This window comes from Argopecten irradians, chromosome 4 (assembly GCF_041381155.1).
Source record: "Argopecten irradians isolate NY chromosome 4, Ai_NY, whole genome shotgun sequence".
NCBI lineage: Eukaryota > Metazoa > Mollusca > Bivalvia > Pectinida > Pectinidae > Argopecten > Argopecten irradians.
Window position 1 is genome coordinate 51,721,219 of NC_091137.1, and position 22,387 is coordinate 51,743,605.

The 22,387-nt window shown below is 41.3% G+C and overlaps 1 protein-coding gene across 1 annotated transcript in view; it reads right to left on the reverse strand.

Annotated features, from left to right (window-relative positions):
* Nucleotides 1–3,069: 3,069 nt before the first annotated feature.
* LOC138322355 (nucleoporin NUP188-like) overlaps nt 3,070–22,387 on the reverse strand; it is a 217,793-nt gene continuing 198,475 nt past the window's right edge. The window contains exons 43-45 of the mRNA XM_069266395.1: nt 22,217–22,290; nt 7,458–7,587; nt 3,070–3,986 (exon numbers count right to left, since the gene is read on the reverse strand). Coding sequence (XP_069122496.1) covers nt 3,786–3,986; nt 7,458–7,587; nt 22,217–22,290 — 405 coding nt within the window. The 3' untranslated portion in view covers nt 3,070–3,785. The remainder of the gene's footprint in view (nt 3,987–7,457; nt 7,588–22,216; nt 22,291–22,387) is intronic.

A 22,387-nucleotide genomic window follows, 5' to 3' on the forward strand; every position in this document is an offset into this window, starting at 1 on the left:
TTTAAAGTGTACACGGAATGGAAAATGATATTAAGATATGTTATTCTGTTTGATCTCCTGACAAGAATGTTGAAAACCGCATCAAAATCGGCCGCTTCAGTACCGAGATACCGCCTTCCGAAGTGCTCGATTTTTACCTGTATATCAACTGCTAATCAGGGAATCGGCCGCTCATGCTGATTTGGGGAATAACCGGATATGACGTCACGAGGACAACGGCAGTGAGGTGTTTGGTAGTGGGGTTATAGCACAAAGGTCGACATATATGTATTCATAAAATGGGGTTACGAGAATTTTACAGATATATATACAGTATACAGTTATGGTGACGATTTAATTATATATAAAATAGGAAATATTGCAACTGAAATCATGCTAGATACATAAGTAGATTAGCGGAAATTATAAGTTATTTATGTTTCTGGTATAAGCCAGGTGTACCTTGTGTAAAAACTTTTAAGTAGAGATCTTATCTCTGTTTTAACAGCTTACTAAATTATCAAACCTGGGGAATATTCAATTTTAATAATGTCATTTAAAAAGAGACGAATTCGAAAAATGATGTTCATATAATTATCCATTTGAATATGTTTCTGAATAAATAAAAATTCACTTGGCCTATGGATTTCAAGAATCATCATAACGAAAAGAAAAGGTGTTAAATGTATTTCATAGTTCAATACACGTAAATATCATAGACATAAATTGGGAGGGGGAGTAAATAAAAAAAAATAAACCACTTGAGAAATTGAATTTAAAATACATAATTCATTTATAGATGTAACAAGTCTATCTTCCTTTTATAGCTACATGTACATGAACATGTATGAGAACATGTGTTATTTTAACAATATTCAACAGTACATTTATTGGTCATATAGATTATCATTATTAGTATTATATAATGATCGATATTGACCAAAATTCACAAAGAATTGGATATCCAAAATCTAGCAACTACCAGAAATATCAAAATTATGACATTGTGCATCATATTTGCATTGTTCTTTCTCGACATGCCATTTATAAATAATTTTGTAGTCTCTGTTATAAAAATACATATACATATAACTAGAAATATATATACGAGACAAATGTATACATTGGTCATTCTGAAATATACAATTATGTATACATCTAGTGATTTAAACACTTGTTATATGTTATGTTCGAACGGTATATTTTACTGTAAACCAAGTATTTATAAGTGTAAACAAATATGACATTATACATCAATTAAATGATGGTCCATCGCTAACTTACCTGTGATCTTACTTTTGACACCTGACGTGAGCTAATCAACGAAGCGACAGATCACTAAACACCTTTCTTACGTAATCTGGTTATTAGCCCCCTCATTAGTCTCGGTTGACCACGCGTTTTAGTTACTGCAATATACAGGTAAAGAGATAAACGCAGCACGACATTGGCTATTCGGAAGTACAGTTCTGATTTTGTTCTGTACTTGATATCTGTAACTTGGATTAGACATAGACAATTTCATTCTTTTTTTTCGTCTGACTCGTGCATGATTTATTTTTTCAATTAAAGACACTAATAAATGAAATTGAGCGAAATATCAACAAGTCGTCGGATGTACTGTATTATATGAAAAATGGATCGATTTTAGATATAACGCAATTAGTAGATGCATTTACATATGTGCAAAAAATTCTGCTTAGAATCATAACTTAATTCGTATGGGTGTAGGTTATATGAAAAAGTCAAAAATTTGTAAAGCGGGTTTGACCAGTACAACGACCCGAGTCAGGTTTTGGATAACATAGTCAAGAATCCTTTACATAATATTCATGTATATGTGGTTCAAAATACCGTAGATTTACAACGTACGTGAATTATTATGCACATTATATTGTGTATAATTGTGCAGAAATCGCGCAGAAATGTTCATTTATCTACGACAGGTACATCAATATATGCATGGTATAAATCCCTATTTTCAAGCGTATTCCAAACTCATATCTGTGATTGAGGATAATATTAAACATATGTTTGAAATTTGAGAAAGATCCCTTCAGTACTTTCTGGGAAATAGCGGTAACAAATTTTAACTATCAAAATCCAAGATGGCCACTAGTCGGCCATCTTGTTGACCGATTGGTCCCCAAATGCAATATGCACAACTAGGGCCCTAGGGGAACCTACATGTAAAATTAAAAAAAGATCCCTTCAGCACTTTCTGAGAAATAGCGGCAACAAGAATTGTTAACGGACGGACAAAAGGCGATTTGAATAGCCAACCATCGTCATAAAAAACACAAAAAATACTTATTTACAGTTGAAAATATTGTTAATAATTAGGTGAAGTTATCAAGTGCTGTAATTCTTGCAAATATGGATGGATTTAATAAAGCAATATACATAATTTGGTTGAAATCGGATAATAAATACAAAACTTATTGAGTGGAAACCAAGAAATGATCTGTTTTGACAATTTTAAAGTCCCTTAACTCTTGCAAATATTGACGGATTTGGACCAGTATCAAACCCATCCAAGATCTCATTGATATCAAGCAATATACATTTGGTTAAAATCGGATAATAAATATTAAAGTTATCGCACGGAAACCAAGAAATTATCTTTTTTGACGATTTTTAAGTCCTGCAACTCTTGTAATTATTAACAGATTTTGACCAGTATCAAACCAATTTGAGATCTTATTGATATAAATCAATATACCAAATTTGGTTGAAATCGGACAATAAATAATAAAGTTATCGAGTGGAAACCATGGATTTATCTGTTTTGACGATTTTAAAGTACCGTAAGTCTTGTTACAGATTTTGACCAGTATCAAACCCATCTCATTGATATAAAGCAATACAGCACATTTGGTTGAAAATGGACAATAAATACTAAAGTTATTGCACAGAAACCATTTCCTGGCCGCCACCAGTGATACCTATGTGTCGCCCTTGCGTTGCAGACGACACAAAAAGGACTTGATGGGTATGCATTTACACAAGTAATCATGTTCACAAATATAAATATTATTGCAAAAGTCAATAACTCCATAAATTAAGATCGAAATAAAAAACAAAAAACGATTTTCTAATTTGTTCAGGATCTTTTTAATGTAAGTCTGCATACAACGTTTCATTTTTCTTGGTGATTATTTACACAAGTCATGTTCACAAGGTCCAATAATAATCATTAATGTAAAGGGCAATAACTCTGTCAGTTTCAGTCGAATCAAGCTGATTTTCAAACTCGATCAAGATCCTTCCAATGTTAGTCTAGATACAAAGTTCCACTAAGCTCTGTGCATATTTACTTAAGTTATTGTGTTCACAAAGAAATGTTAACTGAAGACACATGGCAGATGACGCATTACGGACAAGGACAGACAGAAGACTATCACAATAGGTCACTACACTACAGGTACCAACTAGGTCACTACATTACAGGTACAATGTACCTACTTCCGGCTGGGTACAGTACCTGTGGAAGATTACCTAAATATGTCCTCAAAAAAGTTTTATTATCATTTTTTTATGCTTTCTTCATGAATTTAATATTTGATTGAAATAGTATTACAGACGTCTGCTAGTAAAACACCAGTTTACTTAACACTTCCCTTAATGGCATCATCTCCATTTTCCTGAAAGTTGATGAAATGATAAGCCTGGAAAAATATAGTACTGATACATGAATCTCACTTGATACATGAATCTCACTTGATACATGAATCTCACTTGATACATGAATCTCACTTGATACATGAATCTCACTTGATACATGAATCTCACTTGATACATGAATCTCACTTGAGCACCTGTGTCACATACTCGCGCACAAATCTGAAGAATTCTGTCTCTTGACTGATTGTGAATGAAGTCTGTGAGATAGAGCGTCCCAGAAGAGGTGGGCCTGTCTGTGCTGTCCGCGGACTTGTCGTGCTGGTGTTGGGCGATACAGGTGCTCCTTTCCTCAGGTAACGTTCCAGTTCCTTCAGGAAATAATTCTGTAGAACAGAAAGTTTCATTACACATGATCTCCTGGCTATTTATAACCCTTGGGTCTCGGCTAGGATCAATATATACCAGTATAAAACACCCTAACTTTGTCCTGTTTATAACCTTGGGTCTCAGTTAGGACCAATGCGTACTTCTATAACACACACTAACTTTGTCCTGTTTATAACCCTTAGGTATCAATTAGGACCAATGTATACTAGTATAAAATACCCTAACTTTGACCTGTTTATAACCCTTAGGTCTCAATTAGGACCAATGTACACTTGCATAATACACCCTAACTTTGACCTGTTTATAACCCTTAGGTATCAATTAGGACCAATGTGTACTTGTATAACACACACTAACTTTGACCTGTTTATAACCCTTAGGTCTCAATTAGGACCAATGTACACTTGCATAATACACCCTAACTTTGACCTGTTTATAACCCTTGGGTCTCAGCTGGGACCAATGTGTACTTGTATAATAAACCCTCACTTTGACCTGTTTATAACCCTTGGGTCTCGGCTAGGAACAATATATACCAGTATAAAACACCCTAACTTTGTCCTGTTTATAACCCTTGGGTCTCAGCTAGGAACAATATATACCAGTATAAACACACTAACTTTGTCCTATTTATAACCCTTGGGTTTCAGCTAGGACCAATGTATACTTGTATAATACACCCTAACTTTGACCTGTTTATAACCCTTGGGTGTTGGCTAGGACCAATATATACCAGTATAAAACACCCTAACATTGTCCTGTTTATAACCCTTGGGTTTCAGCTAGGACCAATGTATACTTGTATAATACACCCTAATTTGTCCTGTTTATAACCCTTGGGTCTCAGCTAGGAACAATATATACCAGTATAAAACACCCTAACTTTGTCCTGTTTATAACCTTTGGGTCTCAGCTAGGAACAATATATACCAGTATAAAACACACTAACTTTGTCCTATTTATAACCCTTGGGTTTCAGCTAGGACCAATGTATACTTGTATAATACACCCTAACTTTGACCTGTTTATAACCCTTGGGTGTTGGCTAGGACCAATATATACCAGTATAAAACACCCTAACTTTGTCCTGTTTATAACCCTTGGGTCTCAGCTAGGACCAATGTATACTTGTATAATACACCCTAACTTTGACCTGTTTATAACCCTTGGGTGTTGGCTAGGACCAATATATACCAGTACAAGAGGCCCATGGGCCTTAACGGTCATCTGACTATTAGCACGACACAATGTAGTCGTTTAAAGATTATAGCCTTTTTGACCCCTTTGACCTTGAATGAAGATCAAGGTCATTCATTTGAACAACTTGGTAGCCCTTCATCCCAGCATGTCACAGGCCCAATATGAGTATCCTGGGCCTTTTGGTTCCTGAGAAGAAGTTGTTTAAAGATTTAAGTCTATTTGACCCCTGTGACCTTCAATGAAGATAAAGGTCATTCATTTGAACAAACTTGATAGCCCTTCATCCCAGCATGTCAAAGGCCCAAGATCAGGTCTCTTGACCTCCTACTTATTCTAAAGAAGTCGTTTAAAATTTTTAGCCAATTTGACCCCTGTGACCTTGAATGAAAGTCAAGGTCATTCATTTTATCAAACTTTGTAGCCCTTCATCCAAGCATGCTGTAAGCCCAATATGAGTATCCTGGGCCTTTTGGTTCTTGAGAAGAAGTCGTTTAAAGATTTTTAGCCTGTTTGACCCCTGTGACCTTGAATAAAGATCAAGGTCATTCATTTGAACAAACTTGATAGCCCTTCATCCAAGTATGCTACGGGCCCAATATCAGGTCTCTAGGCCTCTTAGTTATTCACAAGAAGTTGTTTAAAGGATTTTTAGCCTATTTGACCCCTGTGACCTTGAATGAAGGTTAAGGTCATTCATTTGAAGAAACTTGATAGCACTTCATCCCAGCATGCTACAGGCCAAATATCAGTACCTTGAGTCTTCTGGGTCGTGAGAAGAAGTCGTTTAAAGATTTTAGCCTTTTAGACCCCTGTGACCTTGAATGAAGGTCAAGGTCATTCATTTGAACAAACTTGGTAGCCCTTTGTCCCAGCATGCTACAGGCCAAATATCAGTACTCTGGGCCTTTCGGTTACTGAGAAGAAGTTGTTTGAATGAAAAGTTTACGCATGGCGCACGGCGCAAGACGACGGACGGTGCATGATGACAGATGACCTAATAAAACACCCTAACTTTGTCCTGTTTATAACCCTTGGGTGTTGGCTAGGACCAATATATACCAGTATAAAACACCCTGACTTAAATTAAACAATATATGCTCAATCCCTGTGATATAAACTTGATTAGTAAAATTCACTTTCTCAAAGAAAAATCTAGAACCGGGTATCATGTCAGATTTCCCTGTCCGAGGTGCGAAAAAGAATACTAATACCACGCTATAGCATACGATCAACAGCCCTTTGGGTCACAAGAGCTAAACAAGAGGCCCATGGGCCTTAATGGTCACCCTGAATTAGAATATATAATGAAACAATTTCATAATGAAAAGACATATAAACATTATATGCTGGGCCTTGAAGTTGGTCAGTGATTTATAAATTTGACTTTTTAGACTAAGAAGAGTATTTGCTTCCATCAAACATGTGAACTTGGAAGTATTTTTTGAAATTTTAATCATTTTGACCCTGTTTGGTCCTGCCCCTCTGGTCCCCCAGGAGGTCATCGAGGACTGATTTGGATGTTAAAATGCTATTTCTTAGGCTAATAATTCTAACCAAGTTTGACTCATTTCTTATGAAAATTGAGCAAAAAAAATTTCAAAAGTTTTAGCCTATTTGACCCTCTTTTTAGCCCCGCCCCTCTACCCCCAGGGGGTCGGCCAGGACCAATAAGGATATGATATTAAAATGCTATCTCAGGCTAATAATTCTAACCAAGTTTGACTCATTTCCTATGAAAATTGAGCAAAAAATGCTCATTAATGTGTTTTTCCTGTATAAACTATAGTAAACTTGACCCCCCCCTCCCCAAGGGGAAACATGAGACCTCAGGGGCATATAATTCACAATTTTTATAAAACACACTTTAAGACCTTTTCATCTATAAAGTGTATTTGATTCTACCATTTCCAGAATTTTAGAAGAATATTTTTGAAGTTTGAGCCTATTTGACCTTTTTTGGCCCCGCCCCTCTACCCCCAGGGGGTCGGCCAGGACCAATAAGGATATGATATAAAAATGCTATCTCAGGCTAATAATTCTAACCAAGTTTGACTCGTTTCTAATGAAAATTGAGCAAAAAATGCTCATAAATGTGTTTTCCCTATATAAACTATAGTAAACTTGACCCCATCCCCAGGTGACCTAAAAAGGAAAATCTGAATGATGTCATGCAAATCTCGGCTTAATCCCTATGGAAATAAGGTTTAGACTTAAAATCATACATAAAAACTTCAAAAAGCTGAATTTAGATGAATCTGAATTCTAACCATTTCTGTGCCTAATTCTCTCTTGAGCAGCTGCTTGTCTGTTGACACAAGATGTGGGTCCCGTAGATAGCGTGTCGCCTGAGACATAATGATGTACAGAGCGTTCTCCATCACATACAATACCAGATTTCTACAAGGAAAATGTCATAACAACAAACTTAAACAGGGCTTTATATCTTGTGTTAGACATAACTTTTAGACAGAAAGCAAAAATTACATCAGAAAGCAGTACCAAACACTTCATAAAAGATATGTACATACTGTATATAACATCATGATTTAATATCTTAAGAAATATATAAGAGATGAGAACAAGGACATAGTCATTCAGATCCCCCCCCAATGGAGATATCAAAGCTGAAGTAAGTTTGATTGTGGAGACTTATGTGTTTGAAAAAAAACCAGGAAAAACCTAAAAATAGCAAAAGGCACTACTAGACCATAAGAACAATGTGTCCATGAAGTTTCATGGAAATATCTCTGCTGGTTTTAGAGTTGTGCTCCGGAAACGATTCTTACACAAAAATCTGCCATTTTCAGCAATGTTTCCATGGTTACAGAAACAAGCGATCCCAGAGGGATCTTGGCGCCCACCAAAAAATGATCTATGTCTGACAATGGAAAGATGGATCTTTTCTCTACTTTTCAAACTTTTTCAAACATACTACATATAAAATTTGAGACAGATCGCTTCAGTTCTTTCTGAGAAATAGCAGTAACAAACTTCAACTATCAAAATCAAAGATGGCGGCCTGGCGGCCATCTTGTTGACCAATTGGTCCTTAAATGCTATATGCACAACTAGGGCCCTAGGGGAACATACAAATAAAATTTGAGACAGATCTCTTCAGTACTTTCTGAGAAATAGCGATAACAAGGTTAAAATATCAAAATCCAAGATGGCTGCCTGGCGGCAACCTTATTGACAGATCAGTCCCAAAACGCAATATGCAGAACTAGGTCCCTAGGGGAACCTACATATGAAATTTGAGACAGATCCCTTCAGTACTTTGTGAGAAATAGCGATAACAAACTTTAAATATCAAAATCCAAGATGGCTGCCTGGCGGCCATCTTGTTGACCGATTGGTCCCAAAACCCAATATGCACAACTAGGTCCCTAGGGGAACCTACATATGAAATTTGAGAAAGATCCCTTCAGTACTTTCTGAGAAATAGTGATAACAAACTTAAAATATCAAAATCCAAGATGGCTGCCTGGCGGCCATCTTGTTGTCCGATTGGTCCCAAAATGCAATATGCACAACTAGGGCCCTAGGGGAACCTAGATATGAAATTTGAGACAGATCCCTTCAGTACTTTGTGAGAAATAGCGATAACAAACTTTGAATATCAAAATCCAAGATGGCTGCCTGGCGGCCATTTTGTTGACTGATTGGTCCCAAAATGCAATATGCACAACTAGGGCCCTAGGGGAACCTACATATGAAATTTGAGACAGATTCCTTCAGTACTTTGTGAGAAATAGCGATAACAAGAATTGTTAACGGAGACGGACGGACGGACGGAGGGACGGACGGAAGGAAGGACGGACCACGGACAAAAAGTGATTTGAATAGCCCACCATCTGTTGATGGTGGACTAAAAAGTACAAAAAGTGAAAACCTTAAAATAGCAAAAGGCACTACTAGACCATAAGACTAATGTGCCTATGGAGTTATATGTGCATATATCTCAACCGGTTTTTCAGTTATGCTGCGGAACGAACCTGGTACAAAAATATAATATTTTCAGCAATGTTTCCATGGTTACGGAAAAAGTGCAAAAAATGAAAACCTAAAAATAGCAAAAGCCACTACTAGACCATAAGAACGATGTGTCTATGAAGTTTCATGGAAATATCTCTGCTGGTTTTAGAGTTGTGGTCCAGAAACGATTCTTACACAAAAATCTGCCATTTTCAGCAATGTTTCCATGGTTACAGAAAAAGTACAAAAAGTGAAAACCTTAAAATAGCAAAAGGCACTACTAGACCATAAGACCAATGTGTCTATGAAGTTTCGTGGAAATTTCTCTTCTGGTTTTAGAGTTATGCTCCGGAAACGAACCTGGTACAAAAATATGATATTTTCAGCAATGTTTCCATGGTTACGGAAAAAATGCAAAATATGAAAACCTAAAAATAGCAAAAGGCACTACTAGACCATAAGACCAATGTGTGTATGAAGTTTCGTGGAAATATCTCCACTGGTTTTAGAGTTATGCTCCGTAACCATTCGTACGTACGGATGGACAGACTGACGGAACCCATTTGTATATCCCCCGCCAACTTTGTTGGGCGGGGGATAACAATCACTACATTTTGATTTCTTCCACAATAATATATTATCTAAATCAAGACTAAATAACTTACAGTACATAGACCAGTGTAACAAAAACAAAACAATTGTTTTGTTGATGTTGGTGGGAGACGAGACATGACTTACATGGAGATGACCTTATCAGGGTTGGTAGGAGACATAACTTAATTGGAGATGACCTTGTCAGAGTTGGTAGGAGACATAACTTAAATAGAAATGACCTTGTCAGGGTTGGTAGGAGTCATGACTTACATAGAGATGACCTTGTCAGGGTTGGTAGGAGACATGACTTACATAGAGATGACCTTGTTAGAGTCGGTAGGAGTCATGACTTACATAGAGATGACCTTGTCAGGGTTGGTAGGAGACATGACTTACATGGAGATGACCTTGTCAGGGTTGGTAGGAGACATGACTTACATAGAGATGACCTTGTCAGGGTTGGTAGGAGTCATGACTTACATAGAGATGACCTTTTCAGGGTTGGTATGAGACATGACTTACATGGAGATGACCTTGTCAGGGTTGGTAGGAGACATGGCTTATATGGAGATGACCTTATCAGGGTTGGTAGGAGACATGACTTACATAGAGATGACCTTGTTAGAGTTGGTAGGAGACATAACTTACATAGAGATGACCTTATCAGGGTTGGTAGGAGACATGACTTACATAGAGATGACCTTGTAAGAGTCGGTAGGAGTCATGACTTACATAGAGATGACCTTGTTAGAGTTGGTAGGAGTCATGACTTACATAGAGATGACCTTGTTAGAGTTGGTAGGAGACATGACTTACATAGAGATGACCTTATCAGGGTTGGTAGGAGACATGACTTACATAGAGATGACCTTGCCAGGGTTGGTAGGAGACATGACTTACATAGAGATGACCTTATCAGGGTTGGTAGGAGACATGACTTACATAGAGATGACCTTGTCAGGGTTGGTAGGAGACATGACTTACATAGAGATGACCTTGTCAGGGTTGGTAGGAGACATGACTTACATAGAGATGACCTTATCAGGGTTGGTAGGAGACATAACTTACATAGAGATGACCTTGTCAGGGTTGGTAGGAGACATGACTTACATGGAGATGACCATGTCAGGGTTGGTAGGAGACACGACTTACATAGAGATGACCTTGTCAGAGTTGGTAGGAGACATGACTTACATGGAGATGACCATGTCAGGGTTGGTAGGAGACACGATTTACATAGAGATGACCTTGTCAGGGTTGGTAGGAGACACGACTTACATAGAGATGACCTTATCAGGGTTGGTAGGAGACATGACTTACATAGAGATGACCTTGTCAGGGTTGGTAGGAGTCATGACTTACATAGAGATGACCTTGTTAGAGTCGGTAGGAGACATGACTTACATAGAGATGACCTTATCAGGGTTGGTAGGAGCATGACTTACATAGAGATGACCTTTCAGGGTGGTAGGAGACATGACTTACATAGAGATGACCTTGTCAGGGTTGGTAGGAGCATGACTTACATAGAGATGACCTTGTCAGGTTGGTAGGAGACATGACTTACATAGAGATGACCTTGTCAGGGTTGGTAGGAGACATGACTTACATAGAGATGACCTTGTCAGGGTTGGTAGGAGACATGACTTACATAGAGATGACCTTGTCAGGGTTGGTAGGAGACATGACTTACATAGAGATGACCTTGTCAGGGTTGGTAGGAGACATGACTTACATAGAGATGACCTTGTTAGAGTTGGTAGGAGACATGACTTACATAGAGATGACCTTGTTAGGGTTGGTAGGAGACATGACTTACATAGAGATGACCTTGTTAGAGTCGGTAGGAACATGACTTACATAGAGATGACCTTGTCAGGGTTGGTAGGAGACATGACTTACATAGAGATGACCTTGTCAGGTTGGTAGGAGACATGACTTACATAGAGATGACCTTGTCAGGGTTGGTAGGAGACATGACTTACATAGAGATGACCTTGTCAGGGTTGGTAGGAGACATGACTTACATAGAGATGACCTTGTCAGGGTTGGTAGGAGACATGACTTACATAGAGATGACCTTGTCAGGGTTGGTAGGAGACATGACTTACATGGAGATGACCTTGTCAGGGTTGGTAGGAGACATGACTTACATGGAGATGACCTTGTCAGGGTTGGTAGGAGACATGACTTACATAGAGATGACCTTGTCAGGGTTGGTAGGAGACATGACTTACATAGAGATGACCTTGTCAGGGTTGGTAGGAGACATGACTTACATAGAGATGACCTTGTCAGGGTTGGTAGGAGACATGACTTACATAGAGATGACCTTGTCAGGGTTGGTAGGAGACATGACTTACATAGAGATGACCTTGTCAGGGTTGGTAGGAGACATGACTTACATAGAGATGACCTTGTCAGGGTTGGTAGGAGACATGACTTACATAGAGATGACCTTGTCAGGGTTGGTAGGAGACATGACTTACATAGAGATGACCTTGTCAGGGTTGGTAGGAGACATGACTTACATAGAGATGACCTTGTCAGGGTTGGTAGGAGACATGACTTACATAGAGATGACCTTGTCAGGGTTGGTAGGAGACATGACTTACATAGAGATGACCTTGTCAGGGTTGGTAGGAGACATGACTTACATAGAGATGACCTTGTCAGGGTTGGTAGGAGACATGACTTACATAGAGATGACCTTGTCAGGGTTGGTAGGAGACATGACTTACATAGAGATGACCTTGTCAGGGTTGGTAGGAGACATGACTTACATAGAGATGACCTTGTCAGGGTTGGTAGGAGACATGACTTACATAGAGATGACCTTGTCAGGGTTGGGTAGGAGACATGACTTACATGGAGATGACCTTGTCAGGGTTGGTAGGAGACATGACTTACATAGAGATGACCTTGTCAGGGTTGGTAGGAGACATGACTTACATAGAGATGACCTTGTCAGGGTTGGTAGGAGACATGACTTACATAGAGATGACCTTGTCAGGGTTGGTAGGAGACATGACTTACATAGAGATGACCTTGTCAGGGTTGGTAGGAGACATGACTTACATGGAGATGACCTTGTCAGGGTTGGTAGGAGACATGACTTACATAGAGATGACCTTGTCAGGGTTGGTAGGAGACATGACTTACATAGAGATGACCTTGTCAGAACTAGACCTTGTCAGGGTTGGTAGGAGACATGACTTACATGAGATGACCTTGTCAGGGTTGGTAGGAGACATGACTTACATAGAGATGACCTTGTCAGGGTTGGTAGGAGACATGACTTACATAGAGATGACCTTGTCAGGGTTGGTAGGAGACATGACTTACATAGAGATGACCTTGTCAGGGTTGGTAGGAGACATGACTTACATAGAGATGACCTTGTCAGGGTTGGTAGGAGACATGACTTACATAGAGATGACCTTGTCAGGGTTGGTAGGAGACATGACTTACATGAGATGACCTTGTCAGGGTTGGTAGGAGACATGACTTACATAGAGATGACCTTGTCAGGGTTGGTAGGAGACATGACTTACATAGAGATGACCTTGTCAGGGTTGGTAGGAGACATGACTTACATAGAGATGACCTTGTCAGGGTTGGTAGGAGACATGACTTACATAGAGATGACCTTGTCAGGGTTGGTAGGAGACATGACTTACATAGAGATGACCTTGTCAGGGTTGGTAGGAGACATGACTTACATAGAGATGACCTTGTCAGGGTTGGTAGGAGACATGACTTACATAGAGATGACCTTGTCAGGGTTGGTAGGAGACATGACTTACATAGAGATGACCTTGTCAGGGTGGTAGGAGACATGACTTACATAGAGATGACCTTGTCAGGGTTGGTAGGAGACATGACTTACATAGAGATGACCTTGTCAGGGTTGGTAGGAGACATGACTTACATAGAGATGACCTTGTCAGGGTTGGTAGGAGACATGACTTACATAGAGATGACCTTGTCAGGGTTGGTAGGAGACATGACTTACATAGAGATGACCTTGTCAGGGTTGGTAGGAGACATGACTTACATAGAGATGACCTTGTCAGGGTTGGTAGGGAGACATGACTTACATAGAGATGACCTTGTCAGGGTTGGTAGGAGACATGACTTACATAGAGATGACCTTGTCAGGGTTGGTAGGAGACATGACTTACATAGAGATGACCTTGTCAGGGTTGGTAGGAGACATGACTTACATAGAGATGACCTTGTCAGGGTTGGTAGGAGACATGACTTACATAGAGATGACCTTGTCAGGGTTGGTAGGAGACATGACTTACATAGAGATGACCTTGTCAGGGTTGGTAGGAGACATGACTTACATAGAGATGACCTTGTCAGGGTTGGTAGGAGACATGACTTACATAGAGATGACCTTGTCAGGGTTGGTAGGAGACATGACTTACATAGAGATGACCTTGTCAGGGTTGGTAGGAGACATGACTTACATAGAGATGACCTTGTCAGGGTTGGTAGGAGACATGACTTACATAGAGATGACCTTGTCAGGGTTGGTAGGAGACATGACTTACATAGAGATGACCTTGTCAGGGTTGGTAGGAGACATGACTTACATAGAGATGACCTTGTCAGGGTTGGTAGGAGACATGACTTACATAGAGATGACCTTGTCAGGGTTGGTAGGAGACATGACTTACATGGAGATGACCTTGTGAGGGTCAGGTTGGTAGGAGACATGACTTACATGGAGATGACCTTGTCAGGGTTGGTAGGAGACATGACTTACATAGAGATGACCTTGTCAGGGTTGGTAGGAGACATGACTTACATAGAGATGACCTTGTCAGGGTTGGTAGGAGACATGACTTACATGGAGATGACCTTGTCAGGGTTGGTAGGAGACATGACTTACATGGAGATGACCTTGTCAGGGTTGGTAGGAGACATGACTTACATGGAGATGACCTTGTCAGGGTTGGTAGGAGACATGACTTACATAGAGATGACCTTGTCAGGGTTGGTAGGAGACATGACTTACATAGAGATGACCTTGTCAGGGTTGGTAGGAGACATGACTTACATAGAGATGACCTTGTCAGGGTTGGTAGGAGACATGACTTACATGGAGATGACCTTGTCAGGGTTGGTAGGAGACATGACTTACATGGAGATGACCTTGTCAGGGTTGGTAGGAGACATGACTTACATAGAGATGACCTTGTCAGGGTTGGTAGGAGACATGACTTACATAGAGATGACCTTGTCAGGGTTGGTAGGAGACATGACTTACATAGAGATGACCTTGTCAGGGTTGGTAGGAGACATGACTTACATGGAGATGACCTTGTCAGGGTTGGTAGGAGACATGACTTACATAGAGATGACCTTGTCAGGGTTGGTAGGAGACATGACTTACATAGAGATGACCTTGTCAGGGTTGGTAGGAGACATGACTTACATAGAGATGACCTTGTCAGGGTTGGTAGGAGACATGACTTACATGGAGATGACCTTGTCAGGGTTGGTAGGAGACATGACTTACATAGAGATGACCTTGTCAGGGTTGGTAGGAGACATGACTTACATAGAGATGACCTTGTCAGGGTTGGTTGGTAGGAGACATGACTTACATAGAGATGACCTTGTCAGGGTTGGTAGGAGACATGACTTACATGGAGATGACCTTGTCAGGGTTGGTAGGAGACATGACTTACATAGAGATGACCTTGTCAGGGTTGGTAGGAGACATGACTTACATAGAGATGACCTTGTCAGGGTTGGTAGGAGACATGACTTACATAGAGATGACCTTGTCAGGGTTGGTAGGAGACATGACTTACATAGAGATGACCTTGTCAGGGTTGGTAGGAGACATGACTTACATTGAGATGACCTTGTCAGGGTTGGTAGGAGACATGACTTACATAGAGATGACCTTGTCAGGGTTGGTAGGAGACATGACTTACATAGAGATGACCTTGTCAGGGTTGGTAGGAGACATGACTTACATAGAGATGACCTTGTCAGGGTTGGTAGGAGACATGACTTACATGAGATGACCTTGTCAGGTTGGTAGGAGACATGACTTACATGAGATGACCTTGTCAGGTTGGTAGGAGACATGACTTACATAGAGATGACCTTGTCAGGGTTGGTAGGAGACATGACTTACATGAGATGACTTTCAGTTTCAGGGATTAGGTTAGGAGACATGACTTACATAGAGATGACCTTGTCAGGGTTGGTAGGAGACATGACTTACATGGAGATGACCTTGTCAGGGTTGGTAGGAGACATGACTTACATGGAGATGACCTTGTCAGGGTTGGTAGGAGACATGACTTACATAGAGATGACCTTGTCAGGGTTGGTAGGAGACATGACTTACATAGAGATGACCTTGTCAGGGTTGGTAGGAGACATGACTTACATAGAGATGACCTTGTCAGGGTTGGTAGGAGACATGACTTACATGGAGATGACCTTGTCAGGGTTGGTAGGAGACATGACTTACATGGAGATGACCTTGTCAGGGTTGGTAGGAGACATGACTTACATAGAGATGACCTTGTCAGGGTTGGTAGGAGACATGACTTACATAGAGATGACCTTGTCAGGGTTGGTAGGAGACATGACTTACATAGAGATGACCTTGTCAGGGTTGGTAGGAGACATGACTTACATGGAGATGACCTTGTCAGGGTTGACCATGTAGGAGACATGACTTACATAGAGATGACCTTGTCAGGGTTGGTAGGAGACATGACTTACATAGAGATGACCTTGTTAGAGTCGGTAGGAGACATGACTTACATGGAGATGACCTTGTCAGGGTTGGTAGGAGACATGACTTACATGGAGATGACCTTGTCAGGGTTGGTAGGAGACATGACTTACATGGAGATGACCTTGTCAGGGTTGGTAGGAGACATGACTTACATAGAGATGACCTTGTCAGGGTTGGTAGGAGACATGACATATTACATAGAGATGACCTTGTCAGGGTTGGTAGGAGACATGACTTACATAGAGATGACCTTGTCAGGGTTGGTAGGAGACATGACTTACATGGAGATGACCTTGTCAGGGTTGGTAGGAGACATGACTTACATGGAGATGACCTTGTCAGGTTGGTGGTAGGAGACATGACTTACATAGAGATGACCTTGTCAGGGTTGGTAGGAGACATGACTTACATAGAGATGACCTTGTCAGGGTTGGTAGGAGACATGACTTACATAGAGATGACCTTGTCAGGGTTGGTAGGAGACATGACTTACATAGAGATGACCTTGTCAGGGTTGGTAGGAGACATGACTTACATGAGATGACCTTGTCAGGGTTGGTAGGAGACATGACTTACATAGAGATGACCTTGTCAGGGTTGGTAGGAGACATGACTTACATAGAGATGACCTTGTCAGGGTTGGTAGGAGACATGACTTACATAGAGATGACCTTGTCAGGGTTTGGTAGGAGACATGACTTACATGGAGATGACCTTGTCAGGGTTGGTAGGAGACATGACTTACATAGAGATGACCTTGTCAGGGTTGGTAGGAGACATGACTTACATAGAGATGACCTTGTCAGGGTTGGTAGGAGACATGACTTACATGGAGATGACCTTGTCAGGGTTGGTAGGAGACATGACTTACATGGAGATGACCTTGTCAGGGTTGGTAGGAGACATGACTTACATAGAGATGACCTTGTCAGGGTTGGTAGGAGACATGACTTACATAGAGATGACCTTGTCAGGGTTGGTAGGAGACATGACTTACATGGAGATGACCTTGTCAGGGTTGGTAGGAGACATGACTTACATGGAGATGACCTTGTCAGGGTCGGTAGGAGACATGACTTGCATGGAGATGAACTTGTCAGGGTTGGTAGGAGACATGACTTACATAGAGATGACCTTGTCAGGGTTGGTAGGAGACATGACTTACATAGAGATGACCTTGTCAGGGTTGGTAGGAGACATGACTTACATGGAGATGACCTTGTCAGGGTTGGTAGGAGACAGACTTACATAGAGATGACCTTGTCAGGGTGGTAGGAGACATGACTTACATGGAGATGACCTTGTCAGGGTTGGTAGGAGACATGACTTACATAGAGATGACCTTGTCAGGGTTGGTAGGAGACATGACTTACATAGAGATGACCTTGTCAGGGTTGGTAGGAGACATGACTTACATAGAGATGATAGACCTTGTCAGGGTTGGTAGGAGACATGACTTACATGGAGATGACCATGTCAGGGTTGGTAGGGAGACATGACTTACATAGAGATGACCTTGTCAGGGTTGGTAGGAGACATGACTTACATAGAGATGACCTTGTTAGAGTCGGTAGGAGTCATGACTTACATGGAGATGACCTTGTCAGGATTGGTAGGAGACATGACTTACATGGAGATGACCTTGTCAGGGTTGGTAGGAGACATGACTTACATAGAGATGACCTTGTCAGGGTTGGTAGGAGACATGACTTACATAGAGATGACCTTGTCAGGGTTGGTAGGAGACATGACTTACATAGAGATGACCTTGTCAGGGTTGGTAGGAGACATGACTTACATGGAGATGACCTTGTCAGGGTTGGTAGGAGACATGACTTACATAGAGATGACCTTGTCAGGGTTGGTAGGAGACATGACTTACATGGAGATGACCTTGTCAGGGTTGGTAGGAGACATGACTTACATAGAGATGACCTTGTCAGGTTGGTAGGAGACATGACTTACATGGAGATGACCTTGTCAGGGTTGGTAGGAGACATGACTTACATAGAGATGACCTTGTCAGGGTTGGTAGGAGACATGACTTACATAGAGATGACCTTGTCAGGGTTGGTAGGAGACATGACTTACATAGAGATGACCTTGTTAGAGTTGGTAGGAGACATGACTTACATGGAGATGACCTTGTCAGGTTGGTAGGAGACATGACTTACATAGAGATGACCTTGTCAGGGTTGGTAGGAGACATGCTCTTACATAGAGATGACCTTGTCAGGGTTGGTAGGAGACATGACTTACATGGAGATGACCTTGTCAGGGTTGGTAGGAGACATGACTTAAATGAGTTTGACCTTGTCAGGGTTGACTTACATAGAGATGACCTTGTCAGGTTGGTAGGAGACATGACTTACAGGAGATGACCATTGTCAGGGTTGGTATGACATGACTTACATAGAGATGACCTTGTCAGGAGACATGACTTACATAGAGATGTGGTTGGTAGGAGACATGACTTACATGAGAGATGACCTTGTCAGGGTTGGTAGGAGACATGACTTACATAGAGATGACCTTGTCAAGGGTTGGTAGGTAGACATGACTTACATAGAGATGACCTTGTCAGGGTTGGTAGGAGACATGACTTACATAGAGATGACCTTGTCAGGGTTGGTAGGAGACATGACTTACATAGAGATGACCTTGTCAGGGTTGGTCAGGTTGGTAGGAGACATGACTTACATGGAGATGACCTTGTCAGGGTTGGTAGGAGACATGACTTACATAGAGATGACCTTGTCAGGGTTGGTAGGAGACATGACTTACATAGAGATGACCTTGTCAGAGGTTGGTAGGAGACATGACTTACATAGAGATGACCTTGTCAGGGTTGGTAGGAGACATGACTTACATAGAGATGACCTTGTCAGGGTTGGTAGGAGACATGACTTACATAGAGATGACCTTGTCAGGGTTGGTAGGGAGACATGACTTACATAGAGATGACCTTGTTAGAGGAGATGACCTTGTCAGGGTTGGTAGGAGACATGACTTACATAGAGATGACCTTGTCAGGGTTGGTAGGAGACATGACTTACATAGAGATGACCTTGTCAGGGTTAGGAGACATGACTTACATAGAGATGACCTTGAGGTTGGTAGGAGACATGACTTACAGAGAGATGACTTGTCATGGTAGGAGATGACCTTTACATAGAGATGACCTTGTAGGTAGGAGACATGACTTACATAGAGATGACCTTGTCAGGGTTGGTAGGAGACATGACTTACATAGAGATGACCTTGTCAGGGTTGGTAGGAGACATGACTTACATAGAGATGACCTTGTCAGGGTTGGTAGGAGACATGACTTACATAGAGATGACCTTGTCAGGGTTGGTAGGAGACATGACTTACATAGAGATGACCTTGAGGGTTGGTAGGAGACGACTATGACTTACATGAGATGAATGACCTTACATAGAGATGACCTTGTTAGAGTTGGTAGGAGACATGACTTACATAGAGATGACCTTGTCAGGGTTGGTAGGAGACATGACTTACATAGAGATGACCTTGTCAGGGTTGGTAGGAGACATGACTTACATAGAGATGACCTTGTCAGGGTTGGTAGGAGACATGACTTACATGAGATGACCTTGTCAGGGTTGGTAGGAGACATGACTTACATAGAGATGACCTTGTCAGGGTTGGTAGGAGACATGACTTACATAGAGATGACCTTGTCAGGGTTGGTAGGAGACATGACTTACATAGAGATGACCTTGTCAGGGTTGGTAGGAGACATGACTTACATGGAGATGACCTTGTCAGGGTTGGTAGGAGACATGACTTACATAGAGATGACCTTGTCAGGGTTGGTAGGAGACATGACTTACATAGAGATGACCTTGTCAGGGTTGGTAGGAGACATGACTTACATAGAGATGACCTTGTCAGGGTTGGTAGAGACATGACTTACATAGATGGAGATGACCTTGTCAGGGTTGGTAGGAGACATGACTTACATAGAGATGACCTTGTCAGGGTTGGTAGGAGACATGACTTACATGAGATGACCTTGTCAGGTTGGTAGGAGACATGACTTACATAGAGATGACCTTGTCAGGGTTGGTAGGAGACATGACTTACATAGAGATGACCTTGTCAGGGTTGGTAGGAGACATGACTTACATAGAGATGACCTTGTCAGGGTTGGTAGGAGACATGACTTACATGAGATGACCTTGTTAGAGTCGGTAGGAGACATGACTTACATAGAGATGACCTTGTCAGGGTTGGTAGGAGACATGACTTACATAGAGATGACCTTGTCAGGGTTGGTAGGAGACATGACTTACATAGAGATGACCTTGTCAGGGTTGGTAGGAGACATGACTTACATAGAGATGACCTTGTCAGAACTAGACCTTGTCAGGGTTGGTAGGAGACATGACTTACATAGAGATGACCTTGTCAGGGTTGGTAGGAGACATGACTTACATAGAGATGACCTTGTCAGGGTTGGTAGGAGACATGACTTACATGAGGATGACCTTGTCAGGGTTGGTAGGAGACATGACTTACATAGAGATGACCTTGTCAGGGTTGGTAGGAGACATGACTTACATAGAGATGACCTTGTCAGGGTTGGTAGGAGACATGACTTACATGGAGATGACCTTGTCAGGGTTAGTAGGAGACATGACTTACATAGAGATGACCTTGTCAGGGTTGGTAGGAGACATGACTTACATAGAGATGACCTTGTCAGGGTTGGTAGGAGACATGACTTACATAGAGATGACCTTGTCAGGGTTGGTAGGAGACATGACTTACATAGAGATGACCTTGTCAGGGTTGGTAGGAGACATGACTTACATAGAGATGACCTTGTCAGGGTTGGTAGGAGACATGACTTACATAGAGATGACCTTGTCAGGGTTGGTAGGAGTCATGACTTACATAGAGATGACCTTGTTAGAGTCGGTAGGAGACATGACTTACATGGAGATGACCATGTCAGGGTTGGTAGGAGACATGACTTACATAGAGATGACCTTGTCAGGGTTGGTAGGAGACATGACTTACATAGAGATGACCTTGTCAGGGTTGGTAGGAGACATGACTTACATAGAGATGACCTTGTTAGAGTCGGTAGGAGACATGACTTACATGGAGATGACCATGTCAGGGTTGGTAGGAGACACGACTTACATAGAGATGACCTTGTCAGGGTTGGTAGGAGACATGACTTACATAGAGATGACCTTGTCAGGGTTGGTAGGAGACATGACTTTCATAGAGATGACCTTATCAGGGTTGGTAGGAGACATGACTTACATGGAGATGACCTTGTCAGGGTTGGTAGGAGACATGACTTACATAGAGATGACCTTGTCAGGGTTGGTAGGAGACATGACTTACATAGAGATGACCTTGTCAGGGTTGGTAGGAGACATGACTTACATAGAGATGACCTTGTCAGGGTTGGTAGGAGACATGACTTACATAGAGATGACCTTGTCAGGGTTGGTAGGAGACATGACTTACATAGAGATGACCTTGTCAGGGTTGGTAGGAGACATGACTTACATAGAGATGACCTTGTTAGAGTCGGTAGGAGTCATGACTTACATGGAGATGACCTTGTCAGGGTTGGTAGGAGACATGACTTACATGGAGATGACCTTGTCAGGGTTGGTAGGAGACATGACTTACTTGGAGATGACTTCAATGGTGCTGCTAACTTGAGATTTGGATCTTTGAGGAGATGCACTTGATTTAGTCTCCAACTGTTGACAAACATTTCCATGATTACTAATTTAACTAATATCTTAAATATCAGTGTGCCAGCTAATATTTTATAAAGGTAGAGATCTGGGCTAATAA